Source organism: Lampetra planeri, chromosome 27 (assembly GCF_965212315.1).
Source record: "Lampetra planeri chromosome 27, kcLamPlan1.2.h2, whole genome shotgun sequence".
In the NCBI taxonomy this organism is placed as follows: domain Eukaryota; kingdom Metazoa; phylum Chordata; class Hyperoartia; order Petromyzontiformes; family Petromyzontidae; genus Lampetra; species Lampetra planeri.
Window position 1 is genome coordinate 638,867 of NC_136133.1, and position 12,525 is coordinate 651,391.

Sequence of the window (12,525 nt, forward strand, 5' to 3'; positions counted from 1 at the left end):
GAGGACCCGTTTGGACGATGGCCTCGTGGCGGCGTCATCGCCTTGTCCGTCGGCGCGACACCGAGAGGGTCGCGGTGGCGCACAAGCGCGATCGTCGTAAGACAAACTCCGCATAGTCACCAATGACACTTTGCGTGGCCTACAAAGGCACCGTGCGTAGCCAACCGCGCTAATCGGAGGTGCAATGAGTTTGTCAATCTCGATGATGGTTTAAAAGTGCATCATAGCTCCAGTGGCTTCCTCATATGGAAAGGAAGAGCGTTCCAGACGGCCACAGAAGCCCATCTGAAAGTGCGCGAAGTGGTGACCACCGCCGTCTTTGTTTGATGGCTTAGCAGCCAAAAGCCGCTGCTGCTGCTGCTGCTGCGATGATGACCGGAGTTTGCGTGATGGTGGTTTATGCTCCTTTAAGAGATCAGCAAGGCATTTTGCTTCATTTGTGTTCATGATAGGCGACGTTTCGGGCAATGAACCTTCCCCATAGCACATGTATAGAGTGGATAGAGGAGAGTGGACGATATGAGCTGGAGACTGCATCTGTGCACACCGTGGGGGTTGATGAGAGAGACGTTACTTTCGTAATGTTTTCTGACGGGCAGGTTTTTAAATTGGCGTATGAATAGATAATAGATTTTTGGGTGAGTTCGCCGAGCAAGTAAAATGTTGTCTCGTACTACCCCTCCGCCACCCGACGCAGCCACGTAACAAAGTTGCCGCGTGACGAACACACGAGGCCACGTGGTTGCTGCTTCACCACCACACAGCTGCGTTGGACCTGCAATCGACGACTTTTCAAAGTTGGCCTACGTGCTGAATTTGTCAGGTGCACAGTGGCGCTCACAGTAATAAGTAGCTACTGAGTGACAGACAACCCATTCAACAAGCAAACACAAGTCAAGCTACCACCTGAACTCGTTCGCTTTGAAAGTACAGCTCGTAAAGTCTCCATAAAAGTGAAACACCGAGAGGGCGGGTGAGTGGCTGGAGGAGGTCATTTGAGGCCACGTCCACACACACACAGAAGTACCTCACACACACACACAACCACGTCACACAGCCACGTCACACACACACAACCACGTCACACACACACACAGAATCACGTCACACACACATACAGCCACGTCACACACACACAACCACGTCACACACACACACAGAATCACGTCACACACACATACAGCCACGTCACACACACACACAACCGCGTCACACACACACACAGAATCACGTCACACACACACACAACCGCGTCACACACACAACCGCATCACACACACACAGAAGCACGTCACACACAACTACGTCACACACACACACCTCGTCACACACACAGAATCACGTCACACACAACCACGCCACACACACACAACCACGTTACACGAACGTCACACACACGTCACACACACACACACACCACGTCACACACAACCACGTCACACATACACACAACCACGTCACACACACAACCACACGTCACACACACACACAACCACGTCACACGAACGTCACACACACGTCACACACACACACAACCACGTCACACACAACTACGTCACACACACAACCACGTCACACACACAACCACGTCACACACACAACCACGTCACACGAACGTCACACACACACACCACTACGTCACACACAACCACGTCACACACACACACACACACAACCACGTCACACACACACAACCACGTCACACACACACAACCACGCCGACCCAGATTGCCGAGGTGTTTGCATGTCCCCCAGGGTGCATGGCCGTCCACATCGACAGCTTCACGTGGACGCTTAACGCACCCCCGAAAGAAGTCCAACGTGCATGCACGCATACAGTGCAGCGAGTTCCACTGTGACAGCCCTGAGAAGCCATTCAAGACCATCACGTTACCATACATAGCAGGTGAAACTAAAAATATTTCCAAAATCTTAAACAACCACAAGATCCAGGTCCGATTCAATACAGTACACAAAATCCGTGATCTAATCCCATCTGTGACGGAGGTCATTCCTGACATGCAATACCATGGAGTCTACAAACGGAGTTGTACCTGCGGTGGCTGTTACATTGGGGAAACAAAACGACATGTCTCGGACCGTGTTCGCGAACACAAGGCAGATCTGAAACACGGCAGAACCAATACCTCTGCCGTAGCTGACCACTGCTATAACGCAAACCTTCGGGCAACTATCAAAGTTTTGTTCATGAAGCCATCCAGATATATAAACATAGACATAACTTCAACCGAAAAGATGGATACAAATTGAGCAATCATTGGAAGGATGTTATCAACCAGGTAAAGCCTTACCTGCTTGTGGTTGTTCCCATCCTACCTGCCGTCTACTAGCACCCTTTTCCTAGTTACTTTCCCCCCGTGTCCCACTCAGCTTCCAACTTCTAGCCCAGCCCACTCCCCCCCCCCCCCCAGCCTCACTTCCTCTCCCCCTAGCGCTCACCCAGCCCCCCTTTCCCCTGCCCCCCCCCCCTCTCTCCCACTTCTAGCCCCGCCCACTTCCCCCCTCCCCCCAGCCTCACTTCCTCTCCCCCTAGCGCTCACCCAGCCCCCCTTTCCCCTGCCCCCCCCCTCTCTCCCACTTCTAGCCCAGCCCACTCCCCCCCCCCCAGCCTCACTTCCTCTCCCCCTAGCGCTCACCCAGCCCCCCTTTCCCCTGCCCCCCCCTCTCTCCCACTTCTAGCCCCGCCCACTTCCCCCTCCCCCCAGCCTCACTTCCTCTCCCCCTAGCGCTCACCCAGCCCCCCTTTCCCCTGCCCCCCCCCTCTCTCCCACTTCTAGCCCCGCCCACTTCCCCCTCCCCCCAGCCTCACTTCCTCTCCCCCTAGCGCTCACCCAGCCCCCCTTTCCCCTGCCCCCCCCTCTCTCCCACTTCTAGCCCCGCCCACTTCCCCCTCCCCCCAGCCTCACTTCCTCTCCCCCTAGCGCTCACCCAGCCCCCCTTTCCCCTGCCCCCCCTCTCCCACTTCTAGCCCCGCCCACTTCCCCCTCCCCCCAGCCTCACTTCCTCTCCCCCTAGCGCTCACCCAGCCCCCCTTTCCCCTGCCCCCCCCCCTCTCTCCCACTTCTAGCCCCGCCCACTTCCCCCTCCCCCCCAGCCTCACTTCCTCTCCCCCTAGCGCTCACCCAGCCCCCCTTTCCCCTGCCCCCCCCCCCCTCTCTCCCACTTCTAGCCCCGCCCACTTCCCCCTCCCCCCAGCCTCACTTCCTCTCCCCCTAGCGCTCACGCAGGCCCCCCCCCCCTACCCCACACCACCTGCCACTCTCTCTCCCCCCTTTCTTACCTATAAAACCTCTTGCCACGGCAGCTCTCTCGCCTATTTCAGCATTTTCTTGCTGTGGTTGTCCCACCTGATGAGGATCGCTTGTGTTGCGATCGAAACGTCGTGATTGGTTTTATTTTATTTTATTTCTACCCACGTGACTTTACCGAAAGATCCAAAGAGTATGGATTCCTGCAGTCACGAAAGCTTCAAATCAGGATCGTGTCTTGTCTTCAGCCATCCTCGATCCGAGGATTGGCCGCACCACGGGCAACCCTTCGCCACTGACTTCTGTCCTCTGCTATCCTCATTTGTCTGTTCCAGCGTGAGTGAGTCTCGTCCATGCTTTGATGTTGTCCATCCACCGTGAGCCTTGTGGTCTTGCTCGCGCACGTGAAGCGAGTATTGTGCCTTGCATTGTCTGCTTTTACAAACAAGTTCCATATATATTTTACTCATGGCATGACCATATGGACGTTGCATTTCACAAATGCAATGTGAATTGAATTCGGGATGTCTCTCATCTCGCCTCACTCATTCTCTTTCCACGTATGTGCACATCCCGTTATAACGCGGAACGCGCATCCCGTTACAACGCGGTTTCTGCACAGGTCGACGACGAACTACTTTCTTGAGCTGCGCGGCTCGGCGGTACAGTGATAGAGCACGCGGAACGGCGTACCCGCAGTGACCTATCCCGCGACGATCTCACTGTGTGTGTGCGTGCGTAGTAGTTCGCACGTCGTATCTCGCTACACCTCGTCGTTACAGTATTCACGGGAAAATAGTTTTCGCTGAACGCGGCGGCGCTTTTCAGGAACGCATCCAGTCCCGCGTTCAGCGAGGACTTGCCGGACTGCTTTGTGGGAGCGCCATCAGGCGGACAGCCAGATGTAGTTGTTTAGATTCGAATCAAGAGGCGGGAATGCCGTGGCGGGGGCACGCGGTTGATAAAAGCGTGGCGGTGTCACCTCGGAGCAGGTGTCCGACGATCGAGGAGGGAGGCACGCGAAGGATGTGCGACCCCACGCATTCCCTGCGCTTCGCGGCGCACGAGCACCCCGCAGCGATGTACCCAGGTACGTGGTGCATCGAAGATGAGACGTCCCCATCGTGTAGCCTTGACAGCCTCCTGGGGCAAGTGCTGCTGCTAGCGAGCCGCACCCGTGCAGGCCGGCACGGCACACGACGGGGTGGGTGGCCAGCACCGCGCCCGGCCGCCTTTGTCTCCCCAGTGGCGATGCTGAGACGCCGCACCAGGTAATCATTTGAGGCTGAGTCGACAAAGGGGAGCCCCGGGACCGATTCAGATCATCGTCACCGGTGATTGGCCGTGAGTGAGATTCGAACTCAGGAAAACGTAGCTCTTCAGGAAAACCTAATTCTTCAGGATAACCTAATTCTTCAGGAAAAGCTAATTCGTCAGGAAAACTGAATTTTTCAGGAAAACTTCATTCTTCAGGAAAACCTAATTCTTCAGGAAAACCTAATTCTTCAGAAAACATAGTTCTTCAGGAAAGCTTAATTCTTCAGGGAAGCGTAATTCTCCAGGAACGTAATTCTTCAGGAAAACTTATTTTTTCAGGAAATCTTAATTCTTCAGGAAACGGGACATTTGTTCAGGGCCTTGATAGCTTCAGAGAGGGCCCACGTAAATAAAAGCGTTATTATTTTGTCGTTATACAGCATTAAAGACATGTAGAGGTGTGTGTTCATAGTATCGTGTTAATATTGAACAACATCCATAATGCAGGTTTGTTTGGGTTAGATCGCGTAAAAATGTCAACGTGTCGTTAAACCCGCCACCACCCAACACAGCCAACTAGTAAGCCTTTCCCTGTACACCTTGGGGTGCGACAGGGATGTCCTCTGGCTCCCACATTATGTAACATCTAACACACACACCCCCACACACACACAAACCCACACACCCCCACACACCCCCACACACCCACACACACCCCCACAACAACAACAACTGCCATTCGCCACTAAGTGGCGGTGACGTCACCACGACGCTTGTGCCAGGCCATGTGCACCCTGAGGCCACGTGAAGTGTCGAACGCCCGCTGACAGGAGGTCACGGGGCAGACCCAGGTGCCACGGGTCGACTGACCGAGATGACCGAGATGACTGGCTGATGCACCACCTGTGCCCCCTACTGTGCCAACTTGCTGTGCTTTAGCAACCCGGCGCTCCGCTCGTTGTTGTGAGCGTCGCTCCTCCGCCCTCCGTTGTTGTTGGAGGGCGACTGCCTCCAACTGCCCAGTAGCGTCCTTGACGAGCCTCCTCCACTGAGGCCGATCTTGACACCGCTGGTACCAGTCATCGGCAAGTCCACTCAGCTCCACGTCCTCCTGTACCACATCACTCCATCTCTTCTCTAGCCCGTGCCGCGCTCGTTTAGCCCCCTCGATCCGGCCGAACAAAAGCTGTTTAGGCATGCGGTGGCTGGGCATGCGGGCTACATGACCCAGCCAACGCAGCCTTGCCTGCCGGAGGAGCTCACACCCCCACACACACACCCACACACAACCACACACACACCCACACACCCCCACACACAAACCCACACACCCCCACACACACACCCACACACCCCCACACACAAACCCACACACCCCCACACACACCCACACACACACACACCCACACACACACCCACACACAACCACACACACCCACACGGGGTCGCGTCGACTGACGCACGCGGATCGCGCGTTCCGCACAGGCCACGTGGACGCGCCATGGAGCGTGCAAGACTTCGACATGACCGCGCCGCCGCTGCTATCACCACTACCACCACCACCACTATCACCACCACTACCAACGCAGCAGCAACAACAACAACATCATCAGCAACAACAACATCAGCTGCCGGTCCACGCTGCGTCGTCCCCGCTGCTGCTCCTCGCCCCCGCGGGCGCGTGCCCCACGTGGCGCGCGCTGCCGCCCGCGCGCTGGGACCGCGGCCACGTGTTCGAGTGGGTGGCGTGGCACGTGGAGGGCGCGCGCGCCGACGCGTCGCGCATCCCCGCAGAGGCGCTCGACGTGGACGGCCCCGCGCTGCTCGCCATGAGCCGACGGCGGATGGAGGAGGCCGCCGGCTCGGAGCAGCTGGGCGCGCGCATGCACGCGCACCTCGCCGAGATGGCGCGCGCGTACGCGTGCCAAGAGGACCGCGACCCGAGCGGTGTGTGTGGCCACCCCCTACAACCCCTACAACCCCTACCCACAACAACAATGCGTGTGTGTGTGTTCGATGCGTGTGTGTGTGTTCGATGCGTGTGTTCAATGCGTGTGTGTTCGACGCGTGAGTGTGTGTTCAATGCGTGCGTGTGTGTTCGATGCGTGTGTGTGTGTTCAATGCGTGTGTGTTTAATGCGGTGTGTGTGTGTTCGATGCGTGTGTGTGTTTGTGTTCAATGCGTGTGTGTGTGTTCAATGCGTGTGGGTGTGTTCGATGCGTGTGTGTGTGTGTTCAATGCGTGTATGTGTGTGTTCAATGCGTGTGTGTGTGTGTTCGATGCGTGTGTGTGTGTGTTCGATGCGTGTGTGTGTTTGTGTTCAATGCGTGTATGTGTGTTCAATGCGTGTGGGGGTGTTGGATGCGTTTGTGCGTGTGTGTTCAATGCGTGTGTGTGTGTTCGATGCGTGTGTGTGTTCAATGCGTGTGTGTGTGTGTTCGATGCGTGTGTGTGTGTGTTCGATGCGTGTGTGTGTGTGTGTGTTCGATGCGTGTGTGTGTGTGTTCGATGCGTGTGTGTGTGTTCGATGCGTGTGTGTGTGGTGTGTTCGATGCATGTGTGTTTGTTCGATGCGGTGTGTGTGTGTGTGTTCGATGCGTGTGTGTGTGTGTTCGATGCGTGTGTGTGTGTTCGATGCGTGTGTGTGTGTGTGTTCGATGCGTGTGTGTGTGTGTGTTCGATGCGTGTGTGTGTGTGTTCGATGCGTGTGTGTGTGTGTGTTCGATGCGTGTGTGTGTGTGTGTTCGATGGGTGTGTGTGTGTTCGATGCGTGTGTGTGTGTGTTCGATGCGTGTGTGTGTTCGATGCGTGTGTGTGTGTGTTCGATGCGTGTGTGTGTGTTCGATGCGTGTGTGTGTGTGTGTTCGATGCGTGTGTGTGTGTTCGATGCGTGTGTGTGTGTTTGTTCGATGCGTGTGTGTGTGTGTGTTCGATGCGTGTGTGTGTGTGTGTGTTCGATGCGTGTGTGTGTGTGTTCGATGCGTGCGTGTGTGTGTGTTCGATGTGCGAATCTTGAGCAGAGCGCCACCCAGCGACACCCCCAGAGGCTGAGCCCCCAGGGGCAGCCCCCGCGCAGGCAGAAGGCGTCAAGGCAGAAGCCGCGGACGTGCACTGCGCACAGCGCAAGCACAAGCATGGTGAGGCCTGGCCACCCCCTGGGTCGACTCAGCCTTCAATGAGTACCCGGTGCGGTGTGTAACAACAACAACCCAACAGCACTGGGGAGACAAAGGCGGCCGGGCGGGGTTGCTGGCCACCAACCCCTCGTGTGCCGTGTACCGGACCCTTCATAATAGGTGCTCGCTGACAGCACTTGCCCCATCAGTCTGTTAAAGGCTACACGAGGGGAGGGGGGGGGGGTGATATCTTTACCTTTATACTCATCCTCTTGTCATCGAACCCGCGTCGACCTACCCCCCCACCCCCCTCCGCACCACCACCACCAACTCAACGTTCCTCTGGCCGGGGGACAGGCGGGTCCCGGGGAGCGCTGCTCTGGGAGTTCCTGCGGGACCTGCTGCTGGGCCAGGCGGAGGGCGGCGGCGGAGCGGGGCTGCTGCGCTGGGAGGACCGCCAGGCCGGCTCGTTCCGCTTCGTGCGCGCCGGGGACGTCGCCCGCCTCTGGGGGGAACGGAAGCGCAACCCGGGCATGACCTACGAGAAGCTGAGCCGCGCCATGCGGTGAGAGAGCCGCCGGGTTGCGACCCTACACTGGGGGTGGGGGGTGGTGGGGAGGGTGGGTGGGGGTGGTGGTTGGGGGGGTGGGTGGTGGAATGGGTGGTGGGGAGGGTGGGTGGGGTAGAGGTGGGTGGGGGGGTGGTGGGGAGGGTGGGGGGTGTGGTGGGGAGGGTGGTGGGGAGGGTGGGGTGGGTGGGGGGAGGGTGGGGGGTGGAGGTGGGTGGGGGGTGGTGGGGAGGGTGGGTGGGGGTGGTGGTTGGGGGGGTGGGTGGTGGAATGGGTGGTGGGGAGGGTGGGTGGGGTAGAGGTGGGTGGGGGGGTGGTGGGGAGGGTGGGGGGGGTGGTGGGGAGGGTGGGTGGGGGAGGGAGTCGTTAACCTGCAGCTCTTTGCGGGCAGCTTCTGTGCGGGCATCCGTTTTAAACAACAACAACAAAAGACGTGAATCTTAAAGATAGTTTGACGTCAAGATTTATTGATGAAATATGGCATCGAATGGGGTCACTGTGGGATGATGTCTTGGTGACGACGAAATATGCGACGGTCAGGCTGCGTTGTCCAGGGAGAACTCAGCGGTGTCGGGAATGAAACGGACGCGGCTTATTCCATCGTGTTTAGCAAACGGCCCGTGGAAGCGGATACCACAGAGCTACTTCTGAGATGCATTCAGGCGACTTCTGATCACGCAACAAGAGGGCACCACCTCTCCCACCCCATTCTGCCATGGCGTGTTGTTGTTTCCTTTCTAAACCGGCAGATAAGAGGAGTGAACTCGCAGATTTACTACTGTCATTACAGAATAATGTCTGTGTGTCCCACGCGTGACGTCATTCCACGTCGACCAGCCCCCCTCATTAATAATCATGAACAGGTGACGTCCTCCAAATGGACACCCCCCCCGCCACTCGTCCTATCGGCGTTTGCATTGTTTGCTGTTGCAGTAACCTGCTGGGACATTTGTGAAGAATAAGAGCTTCATAGCTCATCGGATTCACCCTGCTCCAGTCTAAATAAAGATTCTGATCCTCCTCCGTGTGCCCCCCCCCTACCTCCCGTGCCCCCCACAGCTACTACTACAAGCGCGGCATCCTGGAGCGGGTGGACGGCCGTCGCCTCGTCTATCGCTTTGGCAGCAAATCGAGCGGCTGGAGACCAGACTCGTGACACGTGACTCGTGACGCGTGACTTGTGACACGTGACTCGTGACGCGTGACTTGTGACGCGACACGTGACTCGTGACGCGACCACGACAGCGCCCGCTCGCCCCTGGCGGCTGGAAGCGCGTTCACACTTGGTGGTGGTCCTCGTAGTCGTCGTCGTTTGTTGTTTGTTGTTGTTGTTGTTTTCTGGCTGTCAAACTGCCCCCCCCACTCCCCCACCTCCCTGTCCAACCCCTCCTCGTGTTTGTGGTATGTTGTGATGTGTGTACTGCTGTATTGGTTGTTGTTTGATTTTTGTTGTTGTCCACGTCAGTAATGATATCTAAACCGTGATATCATTGAAGGTGGTGTAGGAACAATGTTCTGGTTAACCGAGGAGGGTAACGATCAGAGGCACGGGCTGCTTTGCCATCCTTCCCCCACCCCCCTTGACAACCACCATAAGATTTGTTTTAAACAAGTGTGTCAAAGAACAAATACTTATTTAAAACGGGGCTTAAAACCGTTCCACATTCTATTTAAGATGTAATATATTGCAAAGAGGTAACGAACTATAGAGCTGTAGTGGCTGTGAATGACGAATGCGGAGCGCCCCTACAGAGACCGTGGGAGTAGCGAGGACGTGGATCAGGGCCAGAGGAGCCGCGATCTCTCGCAGCCTCCAGGGTGCGACTGTGAAGAGAGAACTTCAATACTGGGGCTCCACCTGGCCGACTGCCTCATCCCCTGAGCTGCTCATGTCCTTCCTGACATTATCGTTCGAGGCCGACTTGACCTAGGGGAGAGCCAGGACAGATTGAGATAATAGTCACTGGTGTTGACCGTGAGCGGAAATCTAACTCGGGTGGCCCGGTTCGCGCTAAACCCCGTTGCACTACCGATCCCCCTTACATAGCGCGTATCTAACACACACAGGCATACACATACAACAACAACCGCCATTCGCCACTAAGTGGCGGTGACGTCACCACGACGCTTGTGCAAGGCTAGGTGCACCTTGAGGCCACGTGAAATGTCGAACGCCCGCTGGCAGATCACGGGGCAGACCCAGGTGCCACGGGTCGACTGAGATGACCGAGATGACTGGCTGATGCACCACCTGTGCCCCCTACTGTGCCAACTTGCTGTGCTTTAGCCACCCGGCGCTCCGCTCATTGTTGAGCGTCGCTCCTCCGCCCTCCGTTGTTGTTGGAGGGCGACTGCCTCCAACTGCCCAGTAGCGTCCTTCACGAGCCTCCTCCACAGAGGCCGATCTTGACACCGCCGGTACCAGTCATCGGCAAGTGCACTCAGCTCCACGTCCTCCTGTACCACATCACCCCATCTCTTCTCTAGCCCGTGCCGCGCCCGTTTAGCCCCCTCGATCCGGCCGAACAAAAGCTGTTTAGGCATGCGGTGGCTGGACATGCGGGCGACATGACCCAACCAACACAGCCTTGACTCCCGGAAGAGCTCACCGATGGGACTTTGCCCATATACATACACAGGCACATGCATACGAGTGGATGATCCTAACGAGCTGAACGACAACTCCGGGTTATAACGACCCCTGCTATTCCTGAAGACAAGTCACAGTGCGACTGTGCCCATGCAACCCAAACTATGGAGCCATATCGCAAACCCATAGACACACACACAGACCCATAGACACACACGCATCACATATAGACTCATAGAGGTTAAAGACACGCTACAGAGTGCAAATGTGGCCATGCAACCCAAACTGTGGGACTGCATTGTAAACTCAGATCCAGAGACATACAACTCCAGACACATCGCGATAAATACTCAAACAGACCCACACATATGTATTCAAGACAAGCCAGTCGTGTGATTGTGGCAACGCAACCCAAAACTACGGGACCATATAGTGCACAGAGACAGACTCTTCGTGAATGAAGCCAAAGCCACAGTCGTGTGATTGTGGCAACGCAACCCAAGCGACGGATCATACCATACCACGTGACCCCACTGCGGTCCCCGCTCCTCCAACGGTGGCGAAGGCGTCGGGACAGCAAAACGCCACCGACTCGCTCGGAGCCCCGAAGCCCTCGCCGCGAGCAGCTGCAGCAAACATCGACGTCGTCATCGGCGGCGACGTTTCGCTCCCGAACCTGAGCAGAGCGATGAAATCGACGGCGCTTACGAGCAACTTGGAGCACTTTTCGTGCGAACTCTCTGAGCACTGCGGGCGCGTGCAGAACGCGCAGTAGCGGTAACAACGTGAACGCGTAGAAGTGGCAATGAGCCACACAGACCAAGAATTAACATCTGGCGTTCAGTAATAATAATAAACAAAGATTATCCGAGTCTCTTTCTCTCTCTCTCGGCCAAATTGGCTTCCGTGTCGTTTCTATATTTTCACTTCGCGATGGTCGGGGGTGCTATGCAAATGTTTTATTTAAATGATAAACGTAAAAAAATCTCTCTCAAGAAAAAATAAAATCCATCTTGCAATATTGTTCATGCACCACTGTAGTTAGTGATATTTTGTTTTTCATTTATTTGTATCGAGTGAATAATAATAATGTCAACTTGAAACGAGCTGTCGGCCTCTGGTATTTGCTCACTCGTGAAGAGCGAGGAGACTCAGGAGGCGTTCGCAGGAACCACAGACGAGTGGGGGGGGGGGGGCCTAGAACCACGTGGTGAGCCAACAATTTCCCAAGCTCTGCAGTCCTCTATGTATGAAGGTGTCATTGGCCAGCTGTTTACATGAATACAACTCCTCCTGTGCCGCGACATTTCACCTCCATCACGGGGAACAACTCCAAAATAGTGACCACCGCCAGCACCACCACCGCTGGTATCACCCCACCACCGCCACCACAACCACTAATTGACAAAGATCCCCCGAGAAATGAAGTTGTACCCTCTCTGGCAAGACAACAGGGGGTGTAACGATGTGCCAACGCCAAATATGAACATTTTGCAAGGAATCCAGTCGACATTAACCACGCCCGGTACTTGTGATGAACATGCAAACAAGAAATGCTCTGATAAATATGCCATGGTCTTCGAAACCGACGGGCTTACGCCAGATACAGCCTTCTTCACGGGCTCGTCTCACCAGTGTCAGACCAGAGAACAGGACAAAGACGACGCATATACTGGTAGGAACCTCCTGGTTAGACCAGCCCACAAGGGATTATTGTGTCCGTCC

General features: G+C 56.0%; 1 protein-coding gene across 3 annotated transcripts in view; it reads left to right on the forward strand.

The window, feature by feature from the left end:
- LOC144727946 (ETS-related transcription factor Elf-5-like) overlaps positions 1–11,832 on the forward strand; it is a 13,484-nt gene extending 1,652 nt beyond the window's left edge. The window contains exons 1-6 of one of the 3 annotated variants that reach the window (XM_078607089.1): positions 1,674–1,906; positions 4,262–4,359; positions 6,012–6,473; positions 7,547–7,663; positions 8,000–8,207; positions 9,270–11,832. In XM_078607089.1, the coding sequence (XP_078463215.1) occupies positions 4,296–4,359; positions 6,012–6,473; positions 7,547–7,663; positions 8,000–8,207; positions 9,270–9,366 (948 nt within the window). In that variant the 5' untranslated portion in view covers positions 1,674–1,906; positions 4,262–4,295 and the 3' untranslated portion in view covers positions 9,367–11,832. Of the gene's footprint in view, positions 1–1,673; positions 1,907–3,261; positions 3,606–4,261; positions 4,360–6,011; positions 6,474–7,546; positions 7,664–7,999; positions 8,208–9,269 lie in introns of those variants that run through there. The other 2 variants (XM_078607088.1, XM_078607087.1) reach the window with 2 other exon arrangements.
- Positions 11,833–12,525: the final 693 nt, after the last annotated feature.